Source organism: Chionomys nivalis, chromosome 17, assembly GCF_950005125.1.
Source record: "Chionomys nivalis chromosome 17, mChiNiv1.1, whole genome shotgun sequence".
Classification (NCBI taxonomy): Eukaryota; Metazoa; Chordata; class Mammalia; order Rodentia; family Cricetidae; genus Chionomys; species Chionomys nivalis.
Window position 1 is genome coordinate 46265391 of NC_080102.1, and position 27579 is coordinate 46292969.

Consider the following 27579-nt stretch of genomic DNA (forward strand, 5'->3'; position numbering starts at 1 on the left):
TGGATCTTGCTGTCCCCTTTGTCCAGGAATGTTCTGCCATCCACTTTGAGACATGAAAGACAGGAAGAACATGGCTTATCCCTTTCTCCTGCAGGCCTGTAAATTGGCAGCCTGCTTTCACCACCATCTGAAACTGCACCTTTACGCTGGTCTGCTCGCTCACTTACCTTCACCTGGCCACTAACTTACATTTGACTTGCTACATTACACGCACTTTTAATGTAATCTGTGTTCCTCACTGAAGTCTTTGGGAGCCAAGGGAAGGGCCGTCTGCTAATTTTGTTCATTGCTAGTTCACTTGCCTTGCATTCTACAGGCATCCAGCAAGCACTTGCTAAATGGGTCATTCCAAAAATAGCTTTGTGTCCATCAGCTGTACTGTCCCCTACTCACACGAGCCTTTTCAAGTGGAGAATTCTGTAGAGGCAGAGAGAGTGTCCTGTTCACCACTGAGTTTCCAGATCAGAGTCCTATCTATGCTCAAAAAACATGATTTCTAAATCTGATTTGCATGTGGGTTCTTAGCATCTGGAATCTTAATTCATTCAAGTATGCAGCTGTATTGACTGAGTGCTACTTCCCCTTCCATAAAGGATTATTATTGGTTTACTCTTTGTTCCTTCTTCTTTTCTTTCTTTCTTTCTTCTTTTTTTTTTGGGGGGGGGGGTGTTTCGAGACTGTATAGCCCTGGTTGTCCTGGAACTAGCTCTTGTAGACCAGGCTTTGAACTCATAGAGATCTGCCCCTGTTTCTGCCTCCCGAGTGCTGGGATTCCAGGCATGCACCACCACCATCAGGCTTGTTTCTTTCTTTTGAGACAGGAATTTGAAAAGATAGTCTGCAGCTCAGACTATCCTTGAACTCTTAGTAATCTTCTGCCTCAGCCGCCTAAGTGCAAGGCAATACTATTTCAGAAGTATTGAAGGCAAGTCTATAAGGTTTGTAGCCATTATGTCCAACTTAGTTTAATGGTACTTCACCAAGAAAATACATGAGACTGAGGTAGTGTATTGCTGCAGGAGATCTTGTGTGCCCTCACAGGTAGGACTGCCTGGCACCCTAGCTTCCAGCCTGGGAGGATGCCACAGGCCTCTGTAGCGTTGTACTATAGCCCAGATTGGTACAGAAGGCATGCTCATGTGTGGAGTAGGCAGGTGGACCCCACTCCTGGCAGACAAACAGAAGTAGCCCCATGGAACAGGCAAAGGTTCTAAAGCAAGAATTTATTCCAAGTACACGTGAGAGGTTGGACAGCCCTCTCAAAGCCTGCATTATTCCAGAAAAACACATATTTCTGTGTGGGCAAGAAGCCCTCATCAACTTTCTCCTAGCCCTTCCATTGCCGCTATTCTAGCCTGAACCGGGGCAGGAAGAGGGTCTTAAAGTTCTCTAACAAAACACAGGCACCTAAAGGCTGAGAGAGAACTATACAGCCTCATTTTTTTTATTAGCATCTACCAAGACAGAAAAAAAATCAAAGTCCTCTCACTACTCCAATCCCACCTCCAGCTGGGCCCTAAAGGAGTAGTATCTGCCTGGGGAGCCCCTGCCACCAGAGCTGTTCTCAGAACTGGGCATGTGTGCATGCCACCCCTTATGCCTGTGAGCTGGCCACAGGTCTCTTCCTCCACCAGGTGGGGACAAAAGGGCAGCTGGTCTTTCTCCCGTCCTCAGCTCTCCGTCCTCTTGGGAACTTTGAAAAGATCAGCGATGTCCAACAGTGCTTGGTGGATGTGGTTCCCAAAGCGCTGGGCACTCTGTGGGCACAATTGAAGAGCTTAGATACGTTTTCAGGACAGTCCCCACCCCTTTGTACCCACAAGAGGATGGAGTGTGCTTCTGGGATACCCCGGGTAGCGCTTCGTTGTGAGACCACCCCAAATGGGAACAGGGGAGACTCACCGTCTCGGAACTTGAGAACTTGCTGGAAACGTGGAAGAACATAGTATTTTCACCTGCGATCATGTAAGAAACCCCATAACCATCATCTGCCACCTGGGGACAAGAAGCAAACAAGACCCAAAAGTCAAATCGATGTATTTTTCCCTTCCCACAAGATTCACAGGAGGCGGGCCCATGTTGGACACTGCATTCTTTTTTTTTTTTTTTTTTTTTTTTTTTTGGTTTTTTTCGAGACAGGGTTTCTCTGTGGCTTTGGAGCCTGTCCTGGAACTAGCTCTTGTAGACCAGGCTGGTCTCGAACTCGCAGAGATCTGCCTGCTTCTGCCTCCCAAGTGCTGGGATTAAAGGCGTGCGCCACCACTGTGGACACTGCATTCTTGAGGTCAGCCCCACTCTCCTAATCCAGGAAATAGTGTGCAAACCGAAGGACTCTGCCTCTGGTTCCAAGACTGGAACTTCTGTTTCTTCTAAAGGATTCTGCCCCTGTGTTTGGGGGCTTCCTCAGGGACTTACACTATAGGTCACCCCCCTCTTTGTAACAATCACTACTCTTCTGCCAGAGTAGCTCATGTTCTCAGAAGAATACAGCTCTGAAGGGCCCAGTGTGTTGCCGTGTACCCTGAAGACTACGCTTGGGCGCGGTGATGCCGCACTAGGGAGGCAGGTGGAGTGGGTAGGTGCTGGCACCTGCCTACCTAAGTCAGCAGCTATTGTCTTACATTCACACGGGTCCTCTCTAAATAAGGTGCTTGTACCCATGTCTGCACCCCTTATACTCAAACTCCAGGGTCCCAGTGCTGCCAGCCACTCTCCTTCTGGGGTACTCACAGGGCCAAAGCCACCTCCAGCACCCAGATGATTGGGGTACTGATTTGGGTCAAACATGCAGATCTGGTACTGAGGAATCTGGCTGGTGGAGAGGCTCCAGGGTTCCGAAAGCACCTGTAACAGAGAGGCGGAAGCCTGTCAGACACGGGGCACTCAGTGTGCGCTGTCCTATCCGCGGTGCCCGAGAACTACTTCACTGTAGACCCTATCAGCCAGGCATAGTGGTACACGCCTGCAATCCCAATACCGAGGAGGCAGAGGTAGGAGGATCACCCATGAGTTCAAGGCCAGCCTGCTCTGCATAGTGAATTCCAGGCCAGCCAAAGCTATATAACAAGACTTAGTCTGAAATAAGCAAGACAAAAGGCACTATTGGAGAGCACAGAAATGGGCATGTGTGGTGCAGGAGTCCCCTGAACTCCCGATGTTCCTCTACCCCATACTGAAAACCTCAGCATCTGCATAAGCTCTCCACTTTGCGGTTGCGCCATGGCTGCCTTGGTCCCCTCTGACTTGCCCCTCCCTGCCCTCAGCCCGTACAATCACTGGCCAGTAAAGCACACGTGTGTCTCCTTTCCCTCATAAGAGCACTAATTCCACAGAGCCCTATCTATCGCAAGAAGGCCTTGCTCTGGGCCTAAAGGCAAGGGGATAGAGGTCACACCCAGCAACTTCACTGACCTCAGCCAGGAAAGGAGAGCTAACCCCCAAGTACTTGGAGACAATGTAAAGGCAGAAGAGGTGCCTGTCGATCCCAGCCCCTGTCATGGCCAGGCGGTACATGTTTTGGTGCTTTTCAGAAGCTTTCCGGAAGAGCTCCTGGAGGTCTTCTTTCTGGGGGTCAGAACAGAAGGGTCAAGTGGCCCTTGAAATAAACAGGGGTGAAGGAGGAAGAGAGACAAGGTGGGGGGGCTCACCTTATGGGACCCCTTCATCATGGCCTGCACAAAGGCTGTGGACTCACTGGTACAGGAACGCACAGTCTCAGTCCGTCCCTCTCGGAACATTCTTGTCATTGAGGCCTCGTACGTCAGGCAGAACTTGCCTTTGTCCTGGGGTACACAGCAGGGGGAGTCAAGCAAGTGGACCCTGAGGACGCCCTGCACACTCAGCAGCCCTCAGAAGCTCCTACCCGGAAATGAGCCAGCTGCAGGGCAATCTGCACAAAAGCGTCAGGGCTGGTCCGACACTTCTTGATGAGGCCTTTGCCAAAGGGTAAGAACTGGAAGCAGAATAACTCCACATCGTCGGCCAGTGCCTTGGCCACCTGGTATGAATTCTCGATGGCTTCCCGGCACTGCCAAGAGGTGGAAAAGGGTCAGTTGAGGGCAGAGTCCTCCAGGGAGGCCTCTAGGTCTAGGAGGTGTGAAGTCTAGGTGTTGGATGAAAGAGTCGGCCCAACAGCTTCTGAAGACACAAATGACAGCCTGTGAGGACTCAGCATGAGGCCATGCTGAGCCTGGTGCAGAGGAGGGAACATTGGTCCTGGACATGGGCAATGGATCTCAGTATTTCTCTGAGCAGACACCCTGGGGTCTCCGCTCTCCTTGTGGCCCACGTGGCACCCTTCATCCTGAGGGTGAGATCTAACCCACCCATTCCTAGTCTGCATACCTGCTCAGGAATGTCCCACTGTAGTCGCTGAGGGGGTGTCAGAGTCGTGTTCAGCTCCCCCACACAGTGTCCAGTCTCCGTGTAACCCAGGTGAAGGGTATCAGTGCCCAGGACAAACTGCAGGGATAAATCAAAACTGAGAAACAAGCGTCATTGCCAGCAGCTGCCCTGAAGGTTCCCTCTCTAGGCCTTTACCTCCCAGAGGTGCCCAATAATGGGGGCATCTGCCCATGAGTGTTCGGCGTTGAGGCCCAACGTGCCATTCTTGAAGGAAATAAGAGTGAAAGATTTGTCGAACCACCTGCAGGAGTAGATCAGGGTAGACCCAAAGCTGGGAAATTACACAGATCTCCAACCTCCATCCCTAGCCCTATACTGCTAACGCTAATGAGTCAATTCTAATTACTAACCCACAACTTAACCTTAACTTCTATTGCTTTTTAAAAAATTTAGCGGGGTGGTGGTGGCGCATGCCTGATGTGGAATTCCCCTCTGTATGCTGGTTAATAAAGAAACTGCTTTGGACCTATAGCAGGGCAGAACCGAGGTAGGTGGGGAAAACTATATTGAATGCTGGGAGAAAGAAGGCGGAGTCAAAGGAGAAGCAATGTATCCCCGCTGGAGACAGATGCCGGAACTTTACCCAGTAAGCCATAGTCTCGTGGCGATATACAGATTAATGGAGATGGGTTAATTTAAGATACGAGTTAGCCAGAAATATGCTTAAGCTATAGGCCAAATAGTATTGCAAATAATTTGGTTTCTGTGTGATTATTTCGGGGCTGAGCAGCTGGGAACAAACAAGCGGCCTCATACAACACATGCCTTTAATCCCAGCACTCAGGAGGCAGAGGCAGTTGGATTTCTGTGAGTTCGAGGCCAGCCTGGTCTACAGAGGGAGTGTCAGGACAGACTCAAAAGCTACATAGAGAAACTGTCTTGAAAAACAAAAAACAAAAAACAAAATTAAATTACATTTGCTTGTGTGAATATATGCATGTGTGGAGGTCAAAGGATAACTTTCGAGAGCTGGTTCTCTCCTTCCACCCTGTGGGTCCTGGTGTTTGAACTTAGGTCATCAGGCTTGGCAGCAAGGACCATTACCCACTGAGCTATCTCACTAACCCCCATCTCTATTCTTCATCTTCCACTCCAGCCTTAACTAGTACCACCTTACCCCTAAATAATGCTACCTACCCATTAAGTCTGACCCTGAGTTCTACTTTAATCTTCTAGCCTATAATTCCAATCATTAAATTTTAACTATAAACTGGGCAGTGGTAGCGCGTGCCTTTAATCCCAGTACTCAGGAGGCAGAGGCAGGCCTGGTCTACAGAGAGAGTTCCAGGATAGCCAAGACTACACAGAGAAACCCTGTCTTGAAAAACAAACAAACAAGCAAAAAACACACAAATACACAAAAAGAAGAAGAAGAAGAAGAAGAAGAAGAAGAAGAGGAGGAGGAGGAGGAGGAGGAGGAGGAGGAAGAGGAGGAGGAAGAGGAGGAGGAAGAGGAGGAGGAGGAAGAAGAAGAAGAAGAAGAACAACAACAACAACAACTTGTCTGTCCCATGAGTTCGGGGCACCTACCTGTTGTAGCAGTTACCATGCAACAAGGCCTTGCCGTAGAGGCTAAGACTGAACTCATCGTCAGGGTTGTAACAGTGGGATTCTTCATCCAGGGCGATAAAGAAAGCAGCACGCTCAATAGCATCCAGAGAAGTCCTGTTCTTGCCAGAGCTAAAGAAGGCCTGACGTGCCTGTGCCCACTCTACCCTGGGGGTGGGTATAAGGACGGGTAAGCAGTTGAATCCAACTTTTTATCAGGGTATCTTAGGATCTGACTGAATGTGGAGACGAGATGAGATGGGGCCACTCGGGTATCCTGTCCTTACCACCCTTCACTCTGTATTATGTGCCTATCCTGGGGGCACCTCTGACCCTCAGTTCTAGGACAGAGGTAGTGCCAAGCTTTTCTTCTCATGAAGCCTTGACCCTGGGCCTGGCCAAGCCCTCCCCACAGGCCCTGGGTACCTTCCTCCTGCGGTGAGGGCTGCCAGCTTCTCCTCCCCAGGTTGAGGCGGGGAAGAGTCATCCAGGATTCTCTGGAACTGCAGCTCTAGGTCTCGAGGCTTGAGCAGGCGAGAGCCCTCATAGAGCCACACCTTGAAGAAGCGGCCTTTGTGGTAGACGGCCACGTGCCTGCTCTCTGCCAGGTGCTGTAGCACATCTGTGACAGAAGCCAGTGCGCGGCTGAGGCGGTGCGCGGCTGAGGCGGCACCTCAAAGGGCCCATCTCCCACACACAGGCGGTCCCACAGACTCTGCTTTGCCTCATATCTGACCTGGGCCTTCTTTCATTTACAGGTAGATTTCCATGCTAAGCTAGTACCTGTACCCCAAGTGAGCCCCTCCCACCGCTTCTTTAGGCTCTAGGAGGGATAGGCCGTCTTCTCCTGAATTCCACTACCCCAGCTGTGCTCCTTTCATTGCTCTTTACTCATGGCTGCCTTCCTTGGTACTCGGAAGCCCTGGAAGGACAGCACCAAGTCTGTCCATAACAACTATCTAGTAGTCACAAACTGACCGCTTCTCACAATCCTGAGACACTGGAGTGCTGGAGAAAAACAGTAGCTGGGCATCTAGCTGTTGTGGCTAGGACATCCTCCCGAGGGGTGCCCGGGAGGGGAGGACTTCCTCCCGAGGGGTGCCCGGGAGGGGAGGACTTCCTCCCGAGGGGTGCCTGGGAGGGGAGGACTTCCTCCCGAGGGGTCTCTGGGAGGGGAGGACTTCCTCCTGAGGGGTGCCCGGGAGGGGAGGACTCCTTTTATGGAGGCCTCGCTGTAGCCCCGTACCTGTTTCCTTGCCTGGGATGCGTGTAGTGTTGAACATCCGCTCCATCTGGTAGGAGCACATGGGTACCATGCCCAGTGCCATGACCTGGGAGGAAGGCCCAGCATGGCTTAGACTCAGACCTCCTTTCCTTACCCCACCCTTAACCCTAATGGAACTCACAGGTTTGATCTGTTCACGGTCCAGCTTGCGGCGATACACGATCATGGCGTGGACAACGTTCCCCAGTCGTGCGGCTTGCACATTCGTGTTCCTGATAAGCACAAAATCCTACAGACAGAGCAGAATCTGTAGGCTGGGCTCCTCTGTGTGGGTGTCACCTGAGTCTCACTAGCCTGAGGAAACTTCAGGGGCCTGAGGGATTGTGTCCCCTGTCTATGTTCCATCCTATATCATGTCAGGGTGAACTTGCAGAAATATGTAACTGCCAGGCTCCAGCTCCGACCAGAACCGTTCTCTGCCCATTCATACTCTGCTTGTTTTGCTTCAAGGGGGTTCTACCACAAAACGGCAAAAACAAATCCTTGATTTGGACAGGTGGCAAACTGCCAGAAAGACAGCCCATGGATGGGGGGAATTCCAGGAGGTTAGCAGTGTGTGTTTTAGACATCAGGAGAAACTGGGCCCTGGGCAGTAGGAAGATCAGCTACCTGTCACCAGTCTATGGACACCAGTCACGCGAAGTGAGGCAGACAGTGACTTAGTACTAAAAGAAGCTGCTAGTCATCCTGTGGTCTCACTTACAATGGGACAACAGCAAAGTATGTTTTAAGAAGCTCTCTGAAAATGGTGTCAAGATAGCTGAGAACCTGTGCCTGAGAGGCCAGGAGTTAGGAAGCAATGGGGTATGGTATAACCGGTCTGAGAAATTCAGTGGAGTCTCAGAATTCTTCCTCTTGTCACGGTCCCTACCACCCAGGCCGGCTCTGGACTGCTGTGCCACGATCTTTCCTCTCTCTTTCCCTCAGGCCTCACTCCCTAACCCCCACTCACCCATGGAAACCGAGGCAAAGGCTCTGGGATGTCCTCTAGATCCTTGTTCCAGAGCTGGGGACAGAGCTGGGCACACAGGAGCCCTAGGAGGCTCTGCTTCTTACCATGGCATAATAGTTGCTGTTCACCATGATGGGGCTCCTGCCTCGGAGGTAGACGTACTCTTCCCACCAGTCGCTGACCTGTGGAGGGTCAGGTGCAGGTTAGAGCGAGGAGGGCGGATCAAGGACATGTGGATAAGAGCGAGGCCGTCAGGGCAAACTTACATAGTTAGTTGCCCACCATGACTTGAGAATCAGGTATTTCTGCAGTCTGGGGGCGGTGTTGTCCTGGAATTCTTTGGCCAGTGTCTCCATGCGGTAATATTCTTCATCATCCAATAAGGGCCGCACGGAATCCAGGTACTGTCCAGCCAAATTATTATCATGACATGGCTACACCGCCACATGAACCTTCTTACAACCTCTCCTCAACCAGACCCCATTCTTCTCAAGCCAGCCATTTGTGGAAAACAGTCCTGATAAGTTTGGGCTGGTCCTCTGAATCCGGGACTTTGTGCTCTTTGTTACTTGGGCTCTTACCCGCTGAATCGTGGCTGGCACACTGGGTACGGGAAGCTTAGGCAGAGATGTCTGGAAGCTATAGAGCATGGGCCGTCGACTGGACAGAAGGCGAACACAGATCTAAAGGTACAGAGTACAGTGTTGGGGTGGGACCTAGCAGGAAGAACAGACACAAACTAGAAGATGATCAAGTCCTCAGACCATCCCAGCTCCCTCAGGACAAACATGCACCAGGCACTGTTGTCCAGCCTGCCTCTCCCTTCTTGCTCGGTACCCCAAATGAGATTCCCCAGACGCCTGCCCCCTCCGGTGCTTCTGCTCACAGCCCAGATCTTGGTGGCATGGCTGGTCTTGCTGTGCATCTCGAACATCCACCCGTGGTAGGAAAGCAGCAGCTTCAGGGTTTGCCGGAATAGGAAAATGCCTGTCGCCCAGATGCCGGTGGAGAAGATGACCATGCTGAGGAGGTCCCGGGTCTGTGGGGTCCCATAGGGGCCATACCTATTGGATAAGGAGGCAGGCTTCAGGGTATCCCTTTGAGCTCATCTTTTGGGGAATTCTAACAGCAGTTGATGGCTGTAAACTCTCTTGGAGAAGACATGAATGGAAAAGACCTCGCTGGGTGCACCCAGGTCCGAGTGCATCAAGTAGACAAAGGGCCTTGGAACCGGGAGATGTAGTCCTGTGTGTGAGAGGGCTCTTCGGCTGCCAATGGCTGCCTTCCTGCATCTGTCCTCTACGGGAATCCTGGCCTTGGGAACAGTCTCGGCTCTTTTTCCTGAAACTGGTGGCTTCCAGGTACCTTACCTGTCAGGGAGGTATCTCTGGATGCAATACACCAGCCCCATGGAGATGTCCACCTTGCAGTAGTTGGCACCAACTGTTGCCATGACAACAACAAGCCAGCTGGTGGGGCTGCCAGGGTACACACCCCTTAGGATGCCATTCTGTGGGAGTGGGGAGAAACAGGCATCTTTGTGGAGTGAGAAAATGTAATTCGGTACCCGGGAAGTCCTGAGAAAGGGCTCCTGGTCCTGCCACAACCATTCACTGTGTTCTTCCTCCACTCACATCTACACTCTATGTCCCATCCCATCTTCTTCACGATCCTGCCGGCTTCTGCACTATTGTACCCTGTCTAGAACCAGAAGTATTGCTGGCCAGAGGCGGAAACAGCCGCTGACAAGGAGACTAACTGCGGACAGCTGGCTTCTGCCTAGGCACCTGCTGGGAAAAAGAGACCCCCCCCAACCACCTGTTCCCACACCTTAATTCGAATAAGGCGTTTCTTCCAGGAGTTGATTCCAGACTGATAGATGTGTCTCAGAGCCTCCCGACTAAGCCGGAAGTCGACCCCATCTGGGGTCACAGTGAACTGGAAAGCTACTGCCTGGTGTGCTTCCGCCATCCCGGGGGCTTTAGTTAGCACCTAAGGGTAGGGGCAGAAGGTGCTTAGTGCGCTCAGCCCAGCCCAGCCCCGCCCATCCACCTCTAGTTGAGGCTCCGCCCCCCACCGCCCCATCTGGTCTTCGCTCCCCGCACCCCTGGCCCGCTCCCCTTGCGACCACCCCCCAAACCCGCCCGTGCTCCAACGCTACGCGCCCCGCTGGGCTCTCCCAAGCCTGGCTAACCGCCGCTGCCGCCGCAGAACCCTCGTGGGGTTCCGGACAGGCCTATCTGCAATGGTGCAGGAGTCGGGCTCCAGGTACTCCAAGGGCGGCGAAGGGCGGTTTGGGGTCCGGGAAAGACGCCCAGGGAAAGGAGTGGGCCTGGACAGAGCCTAGGTTTAGATGCACCCAGCACAGTCCTCGCTCAGAAAGGTTGGCCGACAGTAAAGGCGAAGAGTTGTGGGATGGAACGGCTCTAGGTCCGGCTGGCCTCCCTGTGCTGGTCCCCCACTCACAGCTCAGGTTTGCTTCGGTCGGTGTATGGGTTTGGCCACTCTGGCCCATGTCCCCACGTCCTTCAGGCCTGGCCCCGCCCTGCCCTCACTGGGAACTTGACACCCACTCCCAAATTGGGGTGGAGAAAACAGATATGGGCGGAAACCAGAACCCCCTCCTTTTTGGGGGGGGCACCTAGGAGGGGTGGGCAGGGTTCCCACAAGCCTGCTGAAGGTTGCTGGAAGGTCTGGGACTGGGGAGTAGAGGGTCTCACGTGAGCATGGTTGCATCAGTGCTAAAAATAGCTGAATGTAGGGAAAAGGTCACCAGGAGTCAGCTGTGCAGCCTTTTCCCTAATTTCAGGGCTCAAGGTTGATAATCACATCCAGGGCCCGCTGTTGCCCCACCCCCTCCAGTCCTCTTCCCCAAGTCAGTATTTGTTACTTCTAAACTTGAGCCCGGGAATATTATGGGATAGGAAATCTCAATGCGTGGAACGGACGGACCCCTCGCTATTTTTAAGCATGGTGCACTAAAGAGAAACCACTTAAATCTGTATCCCTCGGTTTGTATTTCTGAAGAAATTCATTTATTTAGGTACACGGTCCCAGGGGTTCCCAGATGCCCACCTTGGGCAACTACTCAAACAGGGGGAAGAGGTCAGCTATTTTAACAGCAGTCTCACTTAAGAGGCACAGCCCAGTCTCTGGGGTCTCTTCTTCTTTGCCCCTCTCTCCAAGGTCCTGCCCTGGAGGCTGCAGGAAGAATCCGAGGTGCGGTTGGGTTGTCAAGATGATGGGTGGCAACTGGTCAGCTGCTCCTTCTGCTGGAAGTAGAACTGGAAGCGAGACTGGGCATATTCCTAAGGAAGGAAACGGTAATGCAGAGCAGCGAGAAGGCTTGGAAGCAGGAGCCATACCTGCTGTGTTCTGCCCACAGCCACCAGGGACTGCCTGGATTTGCTGGAGGACATGGCCCAGTGCTCTCCTCAAGCCCCACCCAACATGCCCACCTGATGGGCTGCTTACCAAGTAGCCAAACTCTATGGTGGACATGGATGCCTGGAGGATGGACCACAGACCCCAGAAAAAATGAGATGCCAGTGCATACCTAGGGAATGGGGGGGGGACAGGAAAAGGGGGTGCAATCAAGAGTATTGCTTGGCTTCCCCCAAGGCTCATCAGTCTGTAAAGCTCCAACTTCTTCCCCATTTTCCTAATCTTTATCCCAGGGTGACTTTTTTTCCGGGGGGATTCATGACAAGGTTTCTCTGTGCAGCTTTGGAGACTATCCTGGCACTAGCTCTATAGACAAGGCTGGCTTTGAACTCATAGAGATTCATCTGCCTCTGCATCCCAAGTGCTAGGATTAATGGTGTGCGCCACCACCACCCAGCTCTCTTTTTCTTTTATGTTAGCCTCTGATGTCATCTTTCATCTCTACCCTGCCACAATTCTCCCTTTCCTTCTCTGTCCTCCCTCCCTCCCCCTCCCCGTTCCTTCTGTCCTCCCTCCCTCCCCCCTTTCCTTCTATGTCCTCCCTAGTTCCCACCCCCTTCTACATTGTCTTCCCTCCCTCCCCCTCCCCTTTCCTCCTATGTCCTCCCCCCCTTTCCTTCTCTGTCCTCCCTCCGTCGTCCCCCCTTTCCTTCTATGTCCTCCCTCCCTCCCACCCCCTTCTACATTGTCTTCCCTCCCTCCTCCTCCCCCTTTCTTTCTCCATCCTCCCTCACTCCCGCCCTTCCTCTCTTTTCTCACCGATTGACTTCTATCAGCAAATCTTCTTCCAGTTTCTTCTGCTCCTCTTCAGAGCGGATCTGACCTTTCTGGACCTCTGCCAGATAATGGCGAATAAAATGGAGCTAAGATCAATGGACAAGAGTCAGGACTGAGGAGACTATGGAATATTACCCTTTCTAGCCATTCTTTCCTTTTACCAAAAATAAATAAATAAGTAAAATGTTTTTCTTTTCCCAACCTCCAGCTACATACCTGCTGTCCTCTAGTGGGGTAGTTTGTGGGCATTGCTTTGTAGAAAGGCCATTCCTCGTAGGTATAATCATAAACCCACTCACAAAAATGATTCCCAATGTCAAAGCCCCTGAGGGAAGAGAGCAAACGTCCGTCTGTGCGGTCTGTCTGAGCGGAGTCCTGCACAGGAGGCCCCCCCCTCTCACCTGTAGTTATAACTACTATACTCAAAGTCGACCAGCATGAGGCTGTCGTCGTCTTCCGGCTCTGAGAGCAGCAGGATGTTCCCTGCGGACATGGGGGTTGTGGTCACCTCAAGGCACTCTGCCCCTTTCAGTTTGGGCTTGGAGACTCACACTTTCTCATACCTTCCTGGATGTCATTGTGGCAGAAGACCACTGGGGATGGGGTGGCATCTAGCAACTTCCTGCAAAGGGAGAGGGGCACAGGTTATAAGGCCATGTGACTACAGCCACCTTCCAAGGCTAGCCCTGGCTCTAGCCCTCGGCAAAGCTTGGGGAGGACACTGCTGAATGCCAGGTCTGCCTTCACCTGAGGTTGCCCATCTCATCCTTCAGGCTGTACGTCTCCAGCAGGTTCATCTGGGGGAGGCCAGTGGAAGGCAGGTCCTGGATCTGCTTGAGGTACCTGTAAGCCCCCCAACAGGATACATTCACTCTCCTATCTACTTTTTAGGTCAAGTTTTCCTGTCCCTCTGACTTGGCTGGGAAACACGAGAGTCCATGACAGATACGGGGAAACCTGTCCACTCAACTAGAGGTTGGGTCAGTGTAGGTGTCCCATTCCCAAATTTGACTCACCGCTCCATGGTCCCGAACAACCAGTGGGGCTCCTTAGTGAAGGGCATCTCCATGCCATGGAAACGGGCCATCTTGGTTGCAATGGCTCCTGACAACACTGGGTCCCGGAGCTCTCGAGTTTTCAATGGTCGGCTCTGTACCCAGTAACCTATCAGGGTGGTGAGGGGGCTGGGGCGGGAGGGGGAAGGGACATGGGATGGGAGGAGATCAAGGTCTTAGGGAAATTTCCCTACCTAGGAAGGGGAAGGACTTGGTATAAAAACAGCAAAAACTGGGCTCTTACTGGGAGATACTGTTCCAGGCGGCCCTCTGGAAACACTCCATAAAGTTGGGGCCCTAGTGACCTCTCTGCAAGAATGGCGAACATCACACTCTCTAATACCAACGAGTCTACACCCTGAAGGAAGATGACAAAGGGTCCAAGTCAGAAAGAGCCAAGTACGTGGGCCTGGGTGCAAAGGGATGTTCATCCATCATAGCTGGGACTTCTGGTCTTACTGACTGGGGATTCAGGAGCAAAAGCTCTAGATGGTCTACGAGCATCAACATACTCAGATGCAAAATGACAAGTTTCTGCTGTGCTCACTTCAAGTTACGGCCCTCGCTCCCCCTCACCTGCAGGATGGCCCCATACAGTCGTAGTAGCACCTCGCGGGGCTCCTCGCCCACACTGGGCAGGTGGTTCGGTAGCGAGCATCGGAAGAGCAGGTTGCTAAGGCCTCCGCTGCAGATCCACACGGGTCAGGTTCAGCAAAAATAGCCCGGATTGCTGAGACCCACCCTTGCCCCTATTCCCGAGGAGACCTCACCACGCCCCCAGGAAGATCCCGACCCCCGCCGCAAAGCGATCTGCAGATCTGGTCCTGGCCCCGCCCCCTCCCCCGCAGAGCACTGACAGCGTGGAAATAGGGAGCGTCTGGAGGACCCCCGAGGCTGACCCCTGACCTCACGGGGCAAATGCTCAGCTCCTCCGGCCGGGCTCGACGCCAGGCCCCGCCCAGGTACTCCCGGCACCACTGATAGGCTCGGCGCTGCGCGTCACGAGACAGCGATGAAGCGCGCCGCCGATGGGGGATGGCCGCTGGGCACTTAGCATCCTGCAAACTGTCTTTGGTCAGGCAGCCGCCGACAGCGCCTCCTCCGGCTACACCTGTTCCGTCCGCCGCCATGACGTGGGCTCCGTTGGGCTCAACGCTTGCAGGTGCTCAGCAACCTTCAGGTGGGCTTAGCTCCTTCCGGCTCTGCTCGGTTCCGCTTCCGGCCGGTCCGGAGCTTCTCTGGGCGTACTCGGCTCTTGGCGACTGCCTTCGGCTTGCTTCGTGGTCCCAGTCCTGGGACTGTTTCCAAGTCAAGTGAGAGTCTCAGGGGTGTGGCGTTCAGGGCAAAGACCGACGGCTGTTTTCCCTGGCGGGATGCATTCTGATCCCGCCCTTTTGGGCGGGTCTCGGTTAAGACAGGGCTACTGCATGGACCGTGTCCCGAGCCGAGGAAGTGACGTAGGCCAATCCGGAGCGCCGTGGACGGTTGGAAATTAGCTCAGCAACGGTGACCCGGAGCCAGGCGCTGGTCAATGAATGGGCGATGGTGCTAGATTGCGGCTTCCTTATAGCACCGGCGTTTTGAGACGCCCGACTAGGGCGTAGAGTGATTGAGCACCCAGTAACATTTTGGTGAGTGAATAGAAGAATGAAATTTTAAATTCCAGCAGTTCCCCTTCCACAAGGCAGCATGTATATGTAATGCTGGAAGGCGTAATTGGAATCAGCGCGGCGTCTCCAGCGCTGCTTGGACCGCATGAGCACTGTGAATGCGATCCAACACAATAAACTTAAATATTATGAGGTGGATTTGTGTGTGTGCGCGACTTCTGTTAAATATCGGGGCGCGGGGGGACGACGACGACATTAGTGGTCAGTTCAGAAAGGAAGCCAACACAATTCATAATTCCTTTGAAGGATGAGGTTTATTAGAATGTAAGGCCTCGAAGCCATGCTTGCACTTCGGGATGGTCAGAGAGAGAATCACAGAAATCATAAAATATATGGAGCTCTAAACATGAGACCCCCAAGTTAAGAGTCCCCTTTAAAGTCTAGGGAGGAACTTCGTTAACAGTGTGTAAGAGAGCTAGGCATTCAGGAGGAAGAAAGCCGGTGGTTAGTTACCTGTGAGTTCGAGGCCAGCCTAGTCTACATACAGATCAAGCTCCGGACCAGCAAAGGTTACTCGGTGAGACCCTGTCTCAGAGAAGAGATTCCATGAGAAGGAATGGGGAGTGTGCAGAGGAGCTGATCAGAGAGCAGTCTTCAATCCCCGGAAACCCCTGAGAAGTTTCTAGACCAATCTCCCAAATAAAAGAGGAACTTGGCTTTTTTTTTCCTCCTTTTATTTTTTTTTTTAAATTAAACTTTTTAGGAGTGTCAGGAAGTTTCACATTACTTTATCTAGTTAAACATAGCTCATATACAGGACAAAGAATATGGAGCAAGCTCACGGTGTCAGGTTGGCGCTCTAAAATTACTTGGACCATGAACTTTGTGGAGAGTGAACTTTGTAGGCGATACATTGTGTTATGTTGCAATGTTAAGAAGTTGGAAGGCCTGGAGATATTTAGTGGTGATTTTATTTTTGACTCATTTGAAAGCGGGGGTGGGGAGTGGAGGTGGGGAGTTATGAGCTCCACCTTCTGGGCAGAGGTTCTAGGTGAAAGTGGCCTTGATTCTGCTGCCTGAATTTTAATTTTTTTATTTTGTTTTTTGTTTGTTTGTTTGGGGTTTTTTGTTTTTGTTTTTCTATCGAGACAGGGTTTCTCTGTGTAACTCTGGTAGTTCTGGAACTCTCTTTGTAGACCAGGCTGGCTTTGAACTCACAGAGATCCGCCTGCCTCTGCCTCCCAAGTGCTGGGATTAAAGGCGTGCACCATCACCCGCCCGGCTCCAATCTTTTTTATATAACTGCTCCTATCAGTAAATCAAATAAGGTCTGGATTGGCATGATTTGTCCTTTAATTATGGTTTATTAGAGGTCAGTTTCTTAACCTGCGAGTCATGACCCTATGAGGTTGACTGAGTGTGGGGATTGGTGAAAGATTTGGCAACACTAAAGGTTTCTGAACAAGTAATGACCAAAAATTAGCTTTTTTTTTTAAAGGTGTGCACCACCATGTCTGGCTTCGATACTTTTTTAAAAAAGTTAATTATGATGTATATAATACTCCATCTGTATGTATGTCTGCAGGCCAGAAGAGAGCTCCCTGTCTCATTACAGACGGCTGTGAGCCACCATGTGGTTGCTGGGAATTGAACTCAGGAGCTCTGGAAGAACAGCCAGTGCTCTTAACCTCTGAGCCATCTCTCCAGCCCAATTTTTAAAAAACCAAACATAGAATTCAAGATGTTTCTGACCACCAGACAACATCATTGTAGCCTTGGTTGTGAACACACAGAATGTATACTTCAAACTGTACCTCTTGTCATGCCACTAAGTGGGGACATGTACCTTAACAGCTTGGCGAGCATTTGAGACTGTTGGATATTATAGAAACATTGGTAAGTGAAGTCGGTTTCCTGTCTCGTCCATTCTTCCTCTAAGAATGGAGTGGGAAAACAGCAAAGGGGAAATGAATAACTTTATTTACCATATGGAAGTAAATAATTCCAAGGGTCTTGGTGGCAAGAGATATCTCTGAAGTGGCTCTAAGCATATTTCTGCCATTCTGTACTACATATTTAAAGCCATGCTCTCAGTACTGATAATTACAAAATCAAAATATCAATAATTTTGGAAAAGTATCAAAAGTCAGCCAAAATTTAATGTTTTGGTGTGGGGTTTGTTTGTTTGTTTGTTTTTGGTTTGTTTTTTTTTTGAGATAGGGTTTTTCTGTGTTGACGTGGCTGTCCTGGAACTCACTCTACAGAGTGACCAGGCTGACCTTGAACTCAGAGATCTACCAACCTCTACTGTTCTTGAGTGCTGGGATTTAAGGTGTGAGCCACCACTGCCTGGCCAAAATTTAATGGTTTATGTAAACATAAGCATGTCTATCTCATTAGGCAGCAATTTTTCCCATCTTAATAAATGGTAAAATTATATGTATTTCTAAGTGAAGAGTCCAGGAATAGAATACAGAAATAAAGGGTCCGGTTCAGGAATATAGAAATATAAAGGTGTAAGCCCAAACACATTTTGGGAGAAAAATAAATAAAGCTGGTAACCACAGTTAATCTTTAACAAACACTTTTTGCCTTAAGAGCAGACGTCCTGGCAGTCACTGCATACAGAGGTAAACTTAACAACTGTCTCCTGCCTCCAAGCTTCCCAGCTAGGCAGGTACTGGGAACAAAGGTTAGCTTCTAACTATTGCCTCTGTGTGACCCTCTGCTTGTATCCCCGTCATTTTTAACTGTCCCCCATGTGACTCTACTCTCTGCCTTGCGTTCTTGCAGGGACAGTGAAAAATGGCTGTGTCAGCCGCAGGCTTTCGCAAACATCATAAGTTAATATCCTATAACCAAAAGCTGTAAAACTGCAAATGTAATGTACTTTAAGCCTGACCTCAAGGTTGTAAAAGCTCTTTGACCCACACCTGGTACTTGGTTTTACTATAAGAGGAGGCCCCAAACCAGCCCCCATGGCCACAGTTACAGAAGCCCGATCTCCGGCTGTGGTCACTGATAAGTTTGTGCCCTATGGTGATTTCTTTTTTCTTTTTCTAGAATAAAATTTCCTTCTGGTTTAATAGATTTTGATGGTCTGTTCCCCATCATTGCACGACCCCTGGACCCAACACTGAGAATTGTTTTTAAGTATTTTATGAATTATTATTATGAATGTTTTGTGTACTCACTTGATATTACCTATATACCGAGGCTGAGTATCAGTTTCCCAGGTAAACAAAGTCACTAGTAGAAAAAGTTGATGAATCCCTATTAGGAGTAGGCACTCGTAATGTTGGCTTCTCTCTTTCAGTGACTTAGTAAATTTGATTTAAAGCAGAGAAAAACAAGAGAATCTTCAGGAAATCTGCAAAACAGACTCTGATATGGACCTTCAAGGGAAGGCAAATAGTCCTGTCGCCTGATAGTTTTTCTTGCTTCAGTTTTTCCAAGTAAATAGTTATAGATGAGAAGTTTGAAGTCCAACTCACACGAAGTTTATTGCAGCCAAAGATAGCACACGCAGAGAGTACAGTACACAAAGCCATAGCTTAGTGAAGATCACAGTGTGTGTGAGGGTGTGTGTGTGTTGGTGGCACAGCATTTGCTCCTGGGAGTGTCCAGATGGTCCACAGCTCCCTTCTCAGGCCAAACTCTGACCTATATGCAGTTGTAGGAAACTGTAGGTACAAAATAAGGCCTAGAAGGAACGCCTTGCAAGGCAAAGAAGACCTCAAGGACAGGAATGAGGAACTTAAGAGGTCAAAGAGACTGCTTGCTCAAGTTCTGCTTGCAGATATAGCTCTTTAGGAGCTTGCTAAATGATACCTAAACAGCAGTGGGGAAAAAAAATAACAGTTTTTCATCCCTAAAGTGAACCAACAGTCCTGTGTCCCTGTCTACCACTACCCTCCTTTTCCAGCCCCTGTGTTGCTCACAGCTGTACTAGCTGGGATAGATTTGCAGATGTTTTTAGTAGGGTGTAGTACAGGGCTGAGTCCCTCTTCTTGAATTAGACCTGCCAGGATGTAGTCTGTGGGTTGGGTCATTTTGAATGACTGCAGGAACCTGATTGGGTGAGATAAGGTGGGGAGAGACTTTGAAGTTTCTGCTTGTGTTGGCCAGTATCCTGGGTTTAGTGAGAGTGAGAGATAGTTAGCCCATCCATCTTACTAGAGAGAAAAAAAAAGCCTCTCCAGCATGACCAAGAACATGGAAATAAGCCATCTCAGTTCCAAAGGTAACTGGAGCTGAGTGCAGTAGCAGATGCCTTTAGTTTTAGTACTTAGGAGGCAGAGGCAGGTGGATTTCTATGAGTTTGAAGCCAGCCTGGTTTTCATAGTGAGTTTCAGGACAACAGCCAGGGTTGCATAATGAGACTTGTCTCCAAAAAAGGTGGTTGGGGAGTGTAGTATTTTAGATAAAAATGGCCCCCATAGGCTCATAGATTTGAATGTTTGGTCACCAAGGAGTGGCACTATTAGGAGGTGTGGCCTTGTTGGAGTAACTATGGTCTTGATGGAGGACACGTCACTGGGGGCGGACTTTGAGGTTTCAAATGCTCAAGCCAGCCCAGTATCTCTCTTCCTGCTGCCGATGGATCCAGCTGTAGAACTCTCAGGCTTCTCCAGCACCATGTTTCCCTGCGTGCTGCCATGCTTTCTGCTATGATGACAATGGACTAAACCTCTGAACTGTAAGCCAGCCCCAATTAAATGCTTTCCTTTATAAGAGTTGCTGTAGTCGGGGGCTGGAGAGATGGCTCAGAGGGTAAGAGCACTGGCTGCTCTTCCGGAGGTTCCGAGTTCAATTCCCAGCAACCACATGGTGGCTCACAACCATCTGTAATGAGACCTGGTGCCTTCCTTGCCAGCATTGTATGCTTAATAAATAAATAAATCTAAAAAAAAAAAAAAAAAAAAGAGTTGCTGTAGTCATGGTGTCTCTTCACAGCAATAGAAACCCTGACTAAGACAGAGGGTTTAGTATGACCTGATTCAGGATGTCTCTCCCTAGCTGCCTGTCTATTTACAGATGAACTATCTCCTGTCTTCCCTCAGTCTTTTGGAACCATTTGAGAGGAAACTTGAAGCACATGTGCCTGTGGTCCTGGAAGCTCAGTCTGCACAAGATAAACTTGATGGAAGAGCAGCTTGGGCTGGTAAATTATGTGGTCTAGCATGGCACTATAACGGAGAGCCAGAAGCACAAGCGTTTAAACATTGAGTATTCCCAATGGGAGGAATATGAGCCTGCAGTGTCTTCTTTCCTCAGGGGTGGGGGTAGGGAGGGCAGGTCTGTATCCTTTCCTCTACTCCAGGACCCCATTTTGGTACTCCAGGTTACAGGAGCCCTCACTTCACCAAGCTCCACTCTTAAATCCCTTTTGCTGAGAGTGAAGCCATTCCTCTGGTCCTGCCGTAGCTCTCAGGACTCCTACTTGGTGCCTGCTCTGTTGAGGCCCCATTTGAGGTGTCTGCCCTGCTTAGGAATGGGAGGCAGAAGGAGGGCAAGAACCTGAAGTCTGCAAATGGGGATGGGGGCAGGAAGTGTGGGGTGAGGTGGTTGGAGGGAAGATAAACAGCAGATGGCTAGAACAGCAGCACAAGCCAGGATGCTGATCACCGCTGCGAAGCTTGCTACCTGGAGATAATATTTCTTTCTTACAGAAATATTTTCAAGTAAGAATGTTAAAGTTAGGCCGGGCGGTGGTGGCGCACGCCTTTAATCCCAGCACTCGGGAGGCAGAGGCAGGCGGATCTCTGTGAGTTCGAGGCCAGCCTGGTCTACAAGAGCTAGTTCCAGGACAGGCTCCAAAAACCACAGAGAAACCCTGTCTTGAAAAACAAAAAACAAAAAACAAAACAACAACAAAAAAAAGAATGTTAAAGTTAGCCAGGTGGTGGGGGGCGCACGCCTTTAATCCCAGCAGGCAGAAGGCAGAGGCAGGTGGAACTCTGTGAGTTTGAGGCCAGTCTGGCCTACAAGAGTTTGTTCCAGGACAGGCTAAAACAAAAACAAAAACAAAACAAAAACAAGCAAACAAAAAGTTAAAGTAGCAATGAACCAGACTCAGCCTGGGTATATTGCCCTTATGTATGACTCCCTCCTCCACTGCATAGTTCCTGGACCTCAGAAGTAAAACTGTTGACTTTTGATATCCTAATCTCTGTGATCTAAAGTTTTACCTTATTGACTGTAATCTTGTCACAGTGGTCACCATCCTGTGATCTCTTTTAAATTTCTTAGCAACCCCTTGAAGTTAATTTCATAACTTACAAAAGCTATACATATGGCCATTGTCAAGATAAATGAAATATTACTCTCATTTGAGAAGCCCACTTTGAGAAGTCCTGGTTGGTTTATTTTTTTTATTTGTTGTTTTATTTTGTTTTGTTTTTGTCAGCTTGACACAAAGTCTGCTGAGAAGGGAGAACCTCAACAGAGAAAATCCTTCCATCAGGTTGGCCCGTAGGTAAGCCTGTAGGTCATTTTCTTGATGGATGATTTATGAAGGAGAGCCCAGCCTACCGTGGGCGGTGCCTCCACTGGGCAGGCGGGTCTGGAGTATATAAGCAAACTGAGCCTGTGCAAGCCAATAGGCAGCTCTCCTTCGTGGTTTCTGCTTCGGCTCCTGCCTCCTCTGACTTCCTTTGGTGATGGACCGTGATGAAGAATGGAAGCCCTTTTCTCCCCAAATTGCTTTTGGTCACGGTTGTTTTTTTTATCACAGCAATAGAAGCACTAAGACATCCATTCCCTGTTCTTGGACGTGCCTCACTCTTTTCCTTAGCACCTTTTTTTATTAAGCTTAAATGTATGTTTCAAATGTCTTTTAATAAACTCTAACTCTGCCTCATACTGGCTTGTCCTGAAAATTCCTTTCTTCAGTAAGACCATGATTCCAGTTTTACCTGAGTAGACATCTCTGAAAAAAAATTCCTCAGGTTGCTAGGGGAGGTCCCGGAATAGTGTGGAGCTGTCTCTAACCCGGTTGCTGCCGTCTGTAAGAGCAGGTTTGGTGATCAGCATAGCTTGGGTAATGCCCGAAGGAAATGTCTTGGTGTTGCATAGCAAAAATACACATATAAGTTCTTTCTCTACCTCTACTGTGTGGAGCCAGGATAGCAAAATATGTGCAAGCATCCCCACTCATATGGGATGATAGGGCCCAGGGAGGCTTACACGAACAACAGACAATAAAAACCTGAAACGTGGGCTGGAGAGATGGTTCAGCGGTTAAGAGCACTGTTTGTTCTTCCAGAGGACCTGGGTTCAATTCCCAGGACCCACATGGCAGCTCACAGCTGTCTGTAACTCCTCATACAGATATTCTTGCAGGCAAAACACCAATGTATGTAAAATAAATAAATTGTTAAGAAAGATGGTGTAATAAAAGGGAAATATTTGAGTGAAAATTTACCTAACTCGGGCTTAAAAAAAAAAAAAAAACCTGAAACGCAGGTGCTAAATAAAGCATTAGCAGCATGCAACCCCATCACTTGTATCAGTTTACGAAGGAGAGTGAGGTTGGCAGCTTCTGAACAGGGACACTACTTTATTTTGCTCTGTGAAATACACAGCCCTTTCAACTGTATTTCATGGCGCGCCTGCATGACATAAATCCTGTCATGCTTCTTCTACAGTACACTTTTGACCTGGTTTGGTCCTTACCTACTTCCATTTTGGAACAATTCTTAGGACAAAGTGTTTTACCATGCAAAGTCCATCCTTAGTTCAAAAAATGTTCCCCGATGACTTCTTTTCATCTCTTCCTCCTTCTACTGCATCACTTTTACCCTTGCTCCCCTCCTTAGCATAGCAAAAATAAAGATCTCGTCATGAGACAGCGACATATTAACATAAATTCACAAGCTCACCAATAGATAGCTGAATCCAAATGGTGTTTATAACAGAATGAGACGAGCTGCATCATTTATCCACACGCAGCTAAACTGCAAGTTCTTATTTTTCTATGAATTTTTATACAGACTTTAATGATGCTTGAATTTTTAAAGAGCCCTTTTACATTTTATTTTCTCTTTGGTCTCACATGAGTCTAAGAATAACAGAAGAGACTACATTGTACCCATGGCTGGCCAAGATAACAAATTTTAACCATTTTGACTAGCAAACTACCTTAGCATAAGGAAAAAGGTCAGGGAAACACCCTCCTGCCACACACACACACACACACACACATACACACACACACACAGCAGCTGATGTGGTTCTTAAGGGATGATGTCAGACTAAGGATCTTAGGAGATTCCGTGAGAACATGTTTATTTAAGTAAAGTAAAAGCACACCACCATGACCCCTTTTCTGATCAGAAAGACACATGTTTCCAGTGTGTATTTGGAAAATCTGATTACTTCTGAAGATTTTCTCTCAGCCACAGATTTTCCACAACTTTATTATTATGTTTTGTGGGAGCTGTTGTGCTTTGGGTCTATGGGTGCAATAATGTGGTTTGAATATAAAAGGTCCCGATAGGCTCAGGCATTAAACCCTTGGCTCCAAGCTGGCAGTGCTATTTCGGTAGGTTCTGTAAACTATTATGAGTTGTTGCCTAGCTGGAGGATGTAAGTCACTGGGGGTGTGCGTTGAAGGTTACGCCTAGTCCCTGGTCCTTACTATGTACTTCCTGTCTATGAAGAGGTGAATAACCTCTTCCTCTCTGTGTTCTCACTGCCATGAAGTCCTATGCAAAGGCACGGGATCAAGCAACCTCTGAAATTATAAGCCAAAGTGACTTTTTCCTTTAAAAGTTTTGTCCCATTTAGGTAGCTGAAAGTGACCTCGACTTCCTTCTCCTGCAGCCCCAGCCTTTGGAGTGCTAGGATTCCAGGCCTGTAACCACCAAACTTAGCTTGCAGTGTGTGTGTGTGTGTGTGTGTGTGTGTATGTGTGTATGTGCATGCACATGCACCATAGCACATATATAAAAGTCAGAGGACAACCTTGGCTGTTCGTCCTCACTTTTTACCTTGTTTTGAGTGAGGTTGTCTCTTGTTCATTGCTGTAAACGTCAGACTAGCTGGGCCTCCAGCTTCCAACAATTCTCTTGTCTCTGCCTCTTATCTTCCGTTAGGGCAGCGGTTCTCAACCTGTGGGTCATGACCCCTTTGGGGTTGAATGACCCTTTCACAAGGATCACGTATCAGACGTCCTGCACATCCGATATTTACATTACAATTCATAACAGCAGCAAAACGACAGTTATGTGGTAGCAATGAAAATAATTTTCTGGTTGGGGTCATCACAGCCTGAGAAACTGTGTTAAAGGGTCACAGCATTAGGAAGGTTGAGGATCACTGCGTTAGAAGCATGCTGAGATGAAAAACACTTACACACTGCCCCATCTGGTACTTATATGGATTCCTTGTATCCAATCTCAAGTTGCCAAGCTTGTGCAGCAAGCGCTTTACCCAGTGGGCTCTCTTCCTTGCCACAGCTTACAAAAAAAAAAAAAAAAAAAAAAAAAAAAAAGATTCATTTGGCTGGGTGAGGTGGTGTACATAGCACTAGGGAGGCAGAGGCAAATGAATATCTATGGGTTCGAGACCATCCTGGTCTACAGAGGGAGTTCCAGGACAGCCAGAGGTACACAGAGAAACCTTCCCCCCCCCAAAAAAAAACCCCAAAATAAAGATTCATTTTTATTTTTAACTAAGTATATGTGTATATGTGCCGGGAACTAAACTATACCCTCTGCAAGAGCACCAAATACACTCAACTGCTGAGCCATCTCTCCATCCCCCTAGCCCGATTTAAGATTTGTTTGTCTTTAGCTGGGCACTGGCGGCACACACATCTTTAATCCCAGAACTTGGGAGGCAGAGACAGGTAGATCTCTGAGTTTGAGACCAGCCTGGTCTACAGAGTGAGTTCCAGGACAGCCAGGGCTACAGAGAGAAACCCTGTTTTGAAAACCCCCTCCCCAAAAAAGGTTTGTTTTATGTATATGAACCTTTTGCCTACATGTATGTTGCACACCACATGTGTCCCTGGTGCGTGTGGAAGCCAGAATAGGACACTGGGTCTCTAAGAATTGGAATTAGGGATGGTTGTGTGCCAGCATGTGTTAGAAAGGAACCCAGGCCCTGTACAAGAAATCCTCAACAAGGGCTTGTAACTGCTGAACCATTTCTCCGGTCAGCCCCTTAAGATTTGTTTTTATTGCTTTTTAAATCCACAAACAGGTTCCACTTGTTTCTTTCTCCCATTCGCTGGCCATTATGTCCATGTTTTCTTTATAGACATGGCCATAAAAGCCATTCTACAGCCTGTGTCTGTCCATTCTCTCCTGTCCTGTGTGAGTCAGATAGAGGGAGGTTTTCCTATTTTCACTGCTTCACTGCAGGTCTAGCAACTTTTAATATGTATTTAATTTTCTCATTATATGATTATTTTAATGGATGCAGATTTTTGTGAGTGTCTCCCTGTTGAACATCTGAATTTCGTTATTTTTTTTTTCTTTAAAGAATGTTATGAGGCCGGGCGGTGGTGGCACACGCCTTTAATCCCAGCACTCGGGAGGCAGAGGCAGGCGGATCTCTGTGAGTTCGAGGCCAGCCTGGTCTACAAGAGCTAGTTCCGGGACGGGCTCCAAAGCTACAGAAAAACCCTGTCTCGAAAAACCAAAAAAAAAAAAAAAAAAAAAAGAATGTTATGAAATGAACGTGTCTGTCCCCCCCCAAGATTTCTACATTGAAATTCTATCCTCCAATCTAATAATACGAGGATGAGGTCGTTGGGAAGTGATTAAGTCATGAAAGCTCAGTCTTTATGATTGAGCCCTTATGGTTATGATTAGTATGGATCTAGGATGTAGCCTTAGATGACCTTGAACTCAGAGTCCTCCCATCTCAGCCTGCTGATTCCTGGTATTGCAGCGTGGATCACTGCATCAGGTTTTTGTTGTTTTGTAGTGGTAGAGATTGAACCTGGAATTGATGTTTTTCTGAATGAGACTTCAGAGTACCTCTTTGCCCTGTTCTTCATGTGAGAATACACAAGAGGGTTCCAGCTACATGGAATGGGCCTTGCCAAGGCGTTGAATCCACTTGGGCTTTAATTTTGAGCTTACAGACTTCTGTGGCATGCAGTAGCTCGAACTGTCTACAAACTACCCAGTATAAGCACACATTCTTCTCTGTGTCAGTGTTTAACTCTTCCTAAGCCTTAGAGCTGTTTTGGAAATACAACACCAAGGAAGACAAGCGATTCTCAGTTTACAAAGGCAGCTAACCAGCCAGGAAACTGGGCTAGGAATTCAGCTCAGTGGTAAAGCACTTGCTTAGCACACAGAGGCATTGCTTTTGAGTCTTAACACACACAATACAGACATATATGCATGAAACAAAACTAACCAACCAAACAACAACAACAAAAAAACTCCTGAATTTTAAAGCCAGGTATAGTGGTCCATGCATGTAATCTCACCACTTGGGAGGCTGAGGCAGGTGGAGCTCTGTAAGCTCAAGGCCAGTCTGGTCTACATATCTTTTGTTAAAAAGTTATTACTAAACATCTATGGTTTGGGAAAGATAGTTCAGTCAGTAAAGTACTTGCCTCATAAACATGAAGACCTGAGTTTGATCCCCAGAACTCAAGGAAAAAGGCCAGATATGATGGTGTATATGCCTTGTCTCCAGTTTAGGGAGACAGATAGGATCAACTCTGGGGCTCACTAGCCAACTTAGCTGGTGTGCTCCAGGCCAAGGAGAGACCCTATCTCAAAGGAAGTGGATGGCATTCCTGAGGAGATACCCAAAGTTATCTTTTGGTCTTCACACACAAAGTTGCTTTTGTCCTCCACATGCAATGCACACATGTATAATCAGAGCTTTCTTTCCTGTCCACCAGTTCCCAAATAACTACTCAGAGGCTTACTATTACTTATAAATGCTTTGCTGGTGGCTCAGGCTTATTATTAGCTAGCTCTTACATTCAAATTAACCCATATTTTTTAAATATATGCTCTGCCATGTGGTTTGTGGCTTGTTACCTCATTTTTTACGTCTTGTTTCTGACTGGCTGGCATTTCCCAGACTCCATCCTTCTTCTCCTATATCACTGCTTGAATTTCCTACCTGACTCTATCCTGCCTTGCCATAGCCAAAACAGCTTTATTTATCAACCAATGAGAGCAACACATATTCACAACCTACAGGAAGATCATCTCACAGTAATATGTACATTTGCACATACGTAAACACATGCATAAATAATAAAAATTAAATAAAACATATTTAACACAGCTAAAATTATAACAGAGAAGGTTGACATAGATGTAGAAATCAAAATGAGCCAAATGTGTTGGTGCCTGTTTATTAACTCAGCACTTGGGAGGCTGAGGCAGTAGGATTATGAATTTGAGACCACAAAATAGCAAGACTGTTTTTATAAGTAAAGAAATGGAAATTTTTTTTGATTTTTCGAGACAGGGTTTCTCCATAGCTTTTTGGTTCCTGTCCTGGAACTAGCTCTTGTAG

At 48.4% G+C, this 27579-nt stretch overlaps 2 protein-coding genes across 3 annotated transcripts; both read right to left on the bottom strand.

Annotated features, from left to right (window-relative positions):
- Positions 1–1135: 1135 nt before the first annotated feature.
- On the bottom strand, positions 1136–10160 carry Cpt1b (carnitine palmitoyltransferase 1B). Its single transcript, XM_057791739.1, has 18 exons — positions 10020–10160; positions 9560–9699; positions 9076–9253; positions 8771–8872; positions 8456–8593; positions 8294–8371; positions 7359–7466; positions 7199–7283; positions 6379–6574; positions 5935–6120; positions 4540–4645; positions 4345–4461; positions 3863–4027; positions 3648–3782; positions 3412–3564; positions 2731–2844; positions 1903–1995; positions 1136–1757 (listed from the first exon to the last, which is right to left on the bottom strand). Exons 1-18 carry the CDS (start codon positions 10158–10160, stop codon positions 1671–1673), a joined length of 2322 nt encoding a protein of 773 aa, XP_057647722.1. The 3' UTR covers positions 1136–1670.
- A 1198-nt stretch (positions 10161–11358) lies between these two features.
- Chkb (choline kinase beta) lies at positions 11359–14834 on the bottom strand. Of its 2 annotated transcripts, none has more exons than XM_057791740.1 (11): positions 14372–14834; positions 14042–14150; positions 13710–13823; positions 13427–13560; positions 13158–13253; positions 12974–13032; positions 12812–12893; positions 12627–12735; positions 12393–12496; positions 11664–11745; positions 11359–11497 (listed from the first exon to the last, which is right to left on the bottom strand). In XM_057791740.1, exons 1-11 carry the CDS (start codon positions 14593–14595, stop codon positions 11423–11425), a joined length of 1188 nt encoding a protein of 395 aa, XP_057647723.1. In that variant the 5' UTR covers positions 14596–14834; the 3' UTR covers positions 11359–11422. The 2 variants fall into 2 exon arrangements, with proteins under 2 accessions (XP_057647723.1, XP_057647725.1); XM_057791742.1 differs by having other exon boundaries at positions 13427–13574; positions 14372–14500.
- Between the last annotated feature and the right edge of the window lie 12745 nt (positions 14835–27579).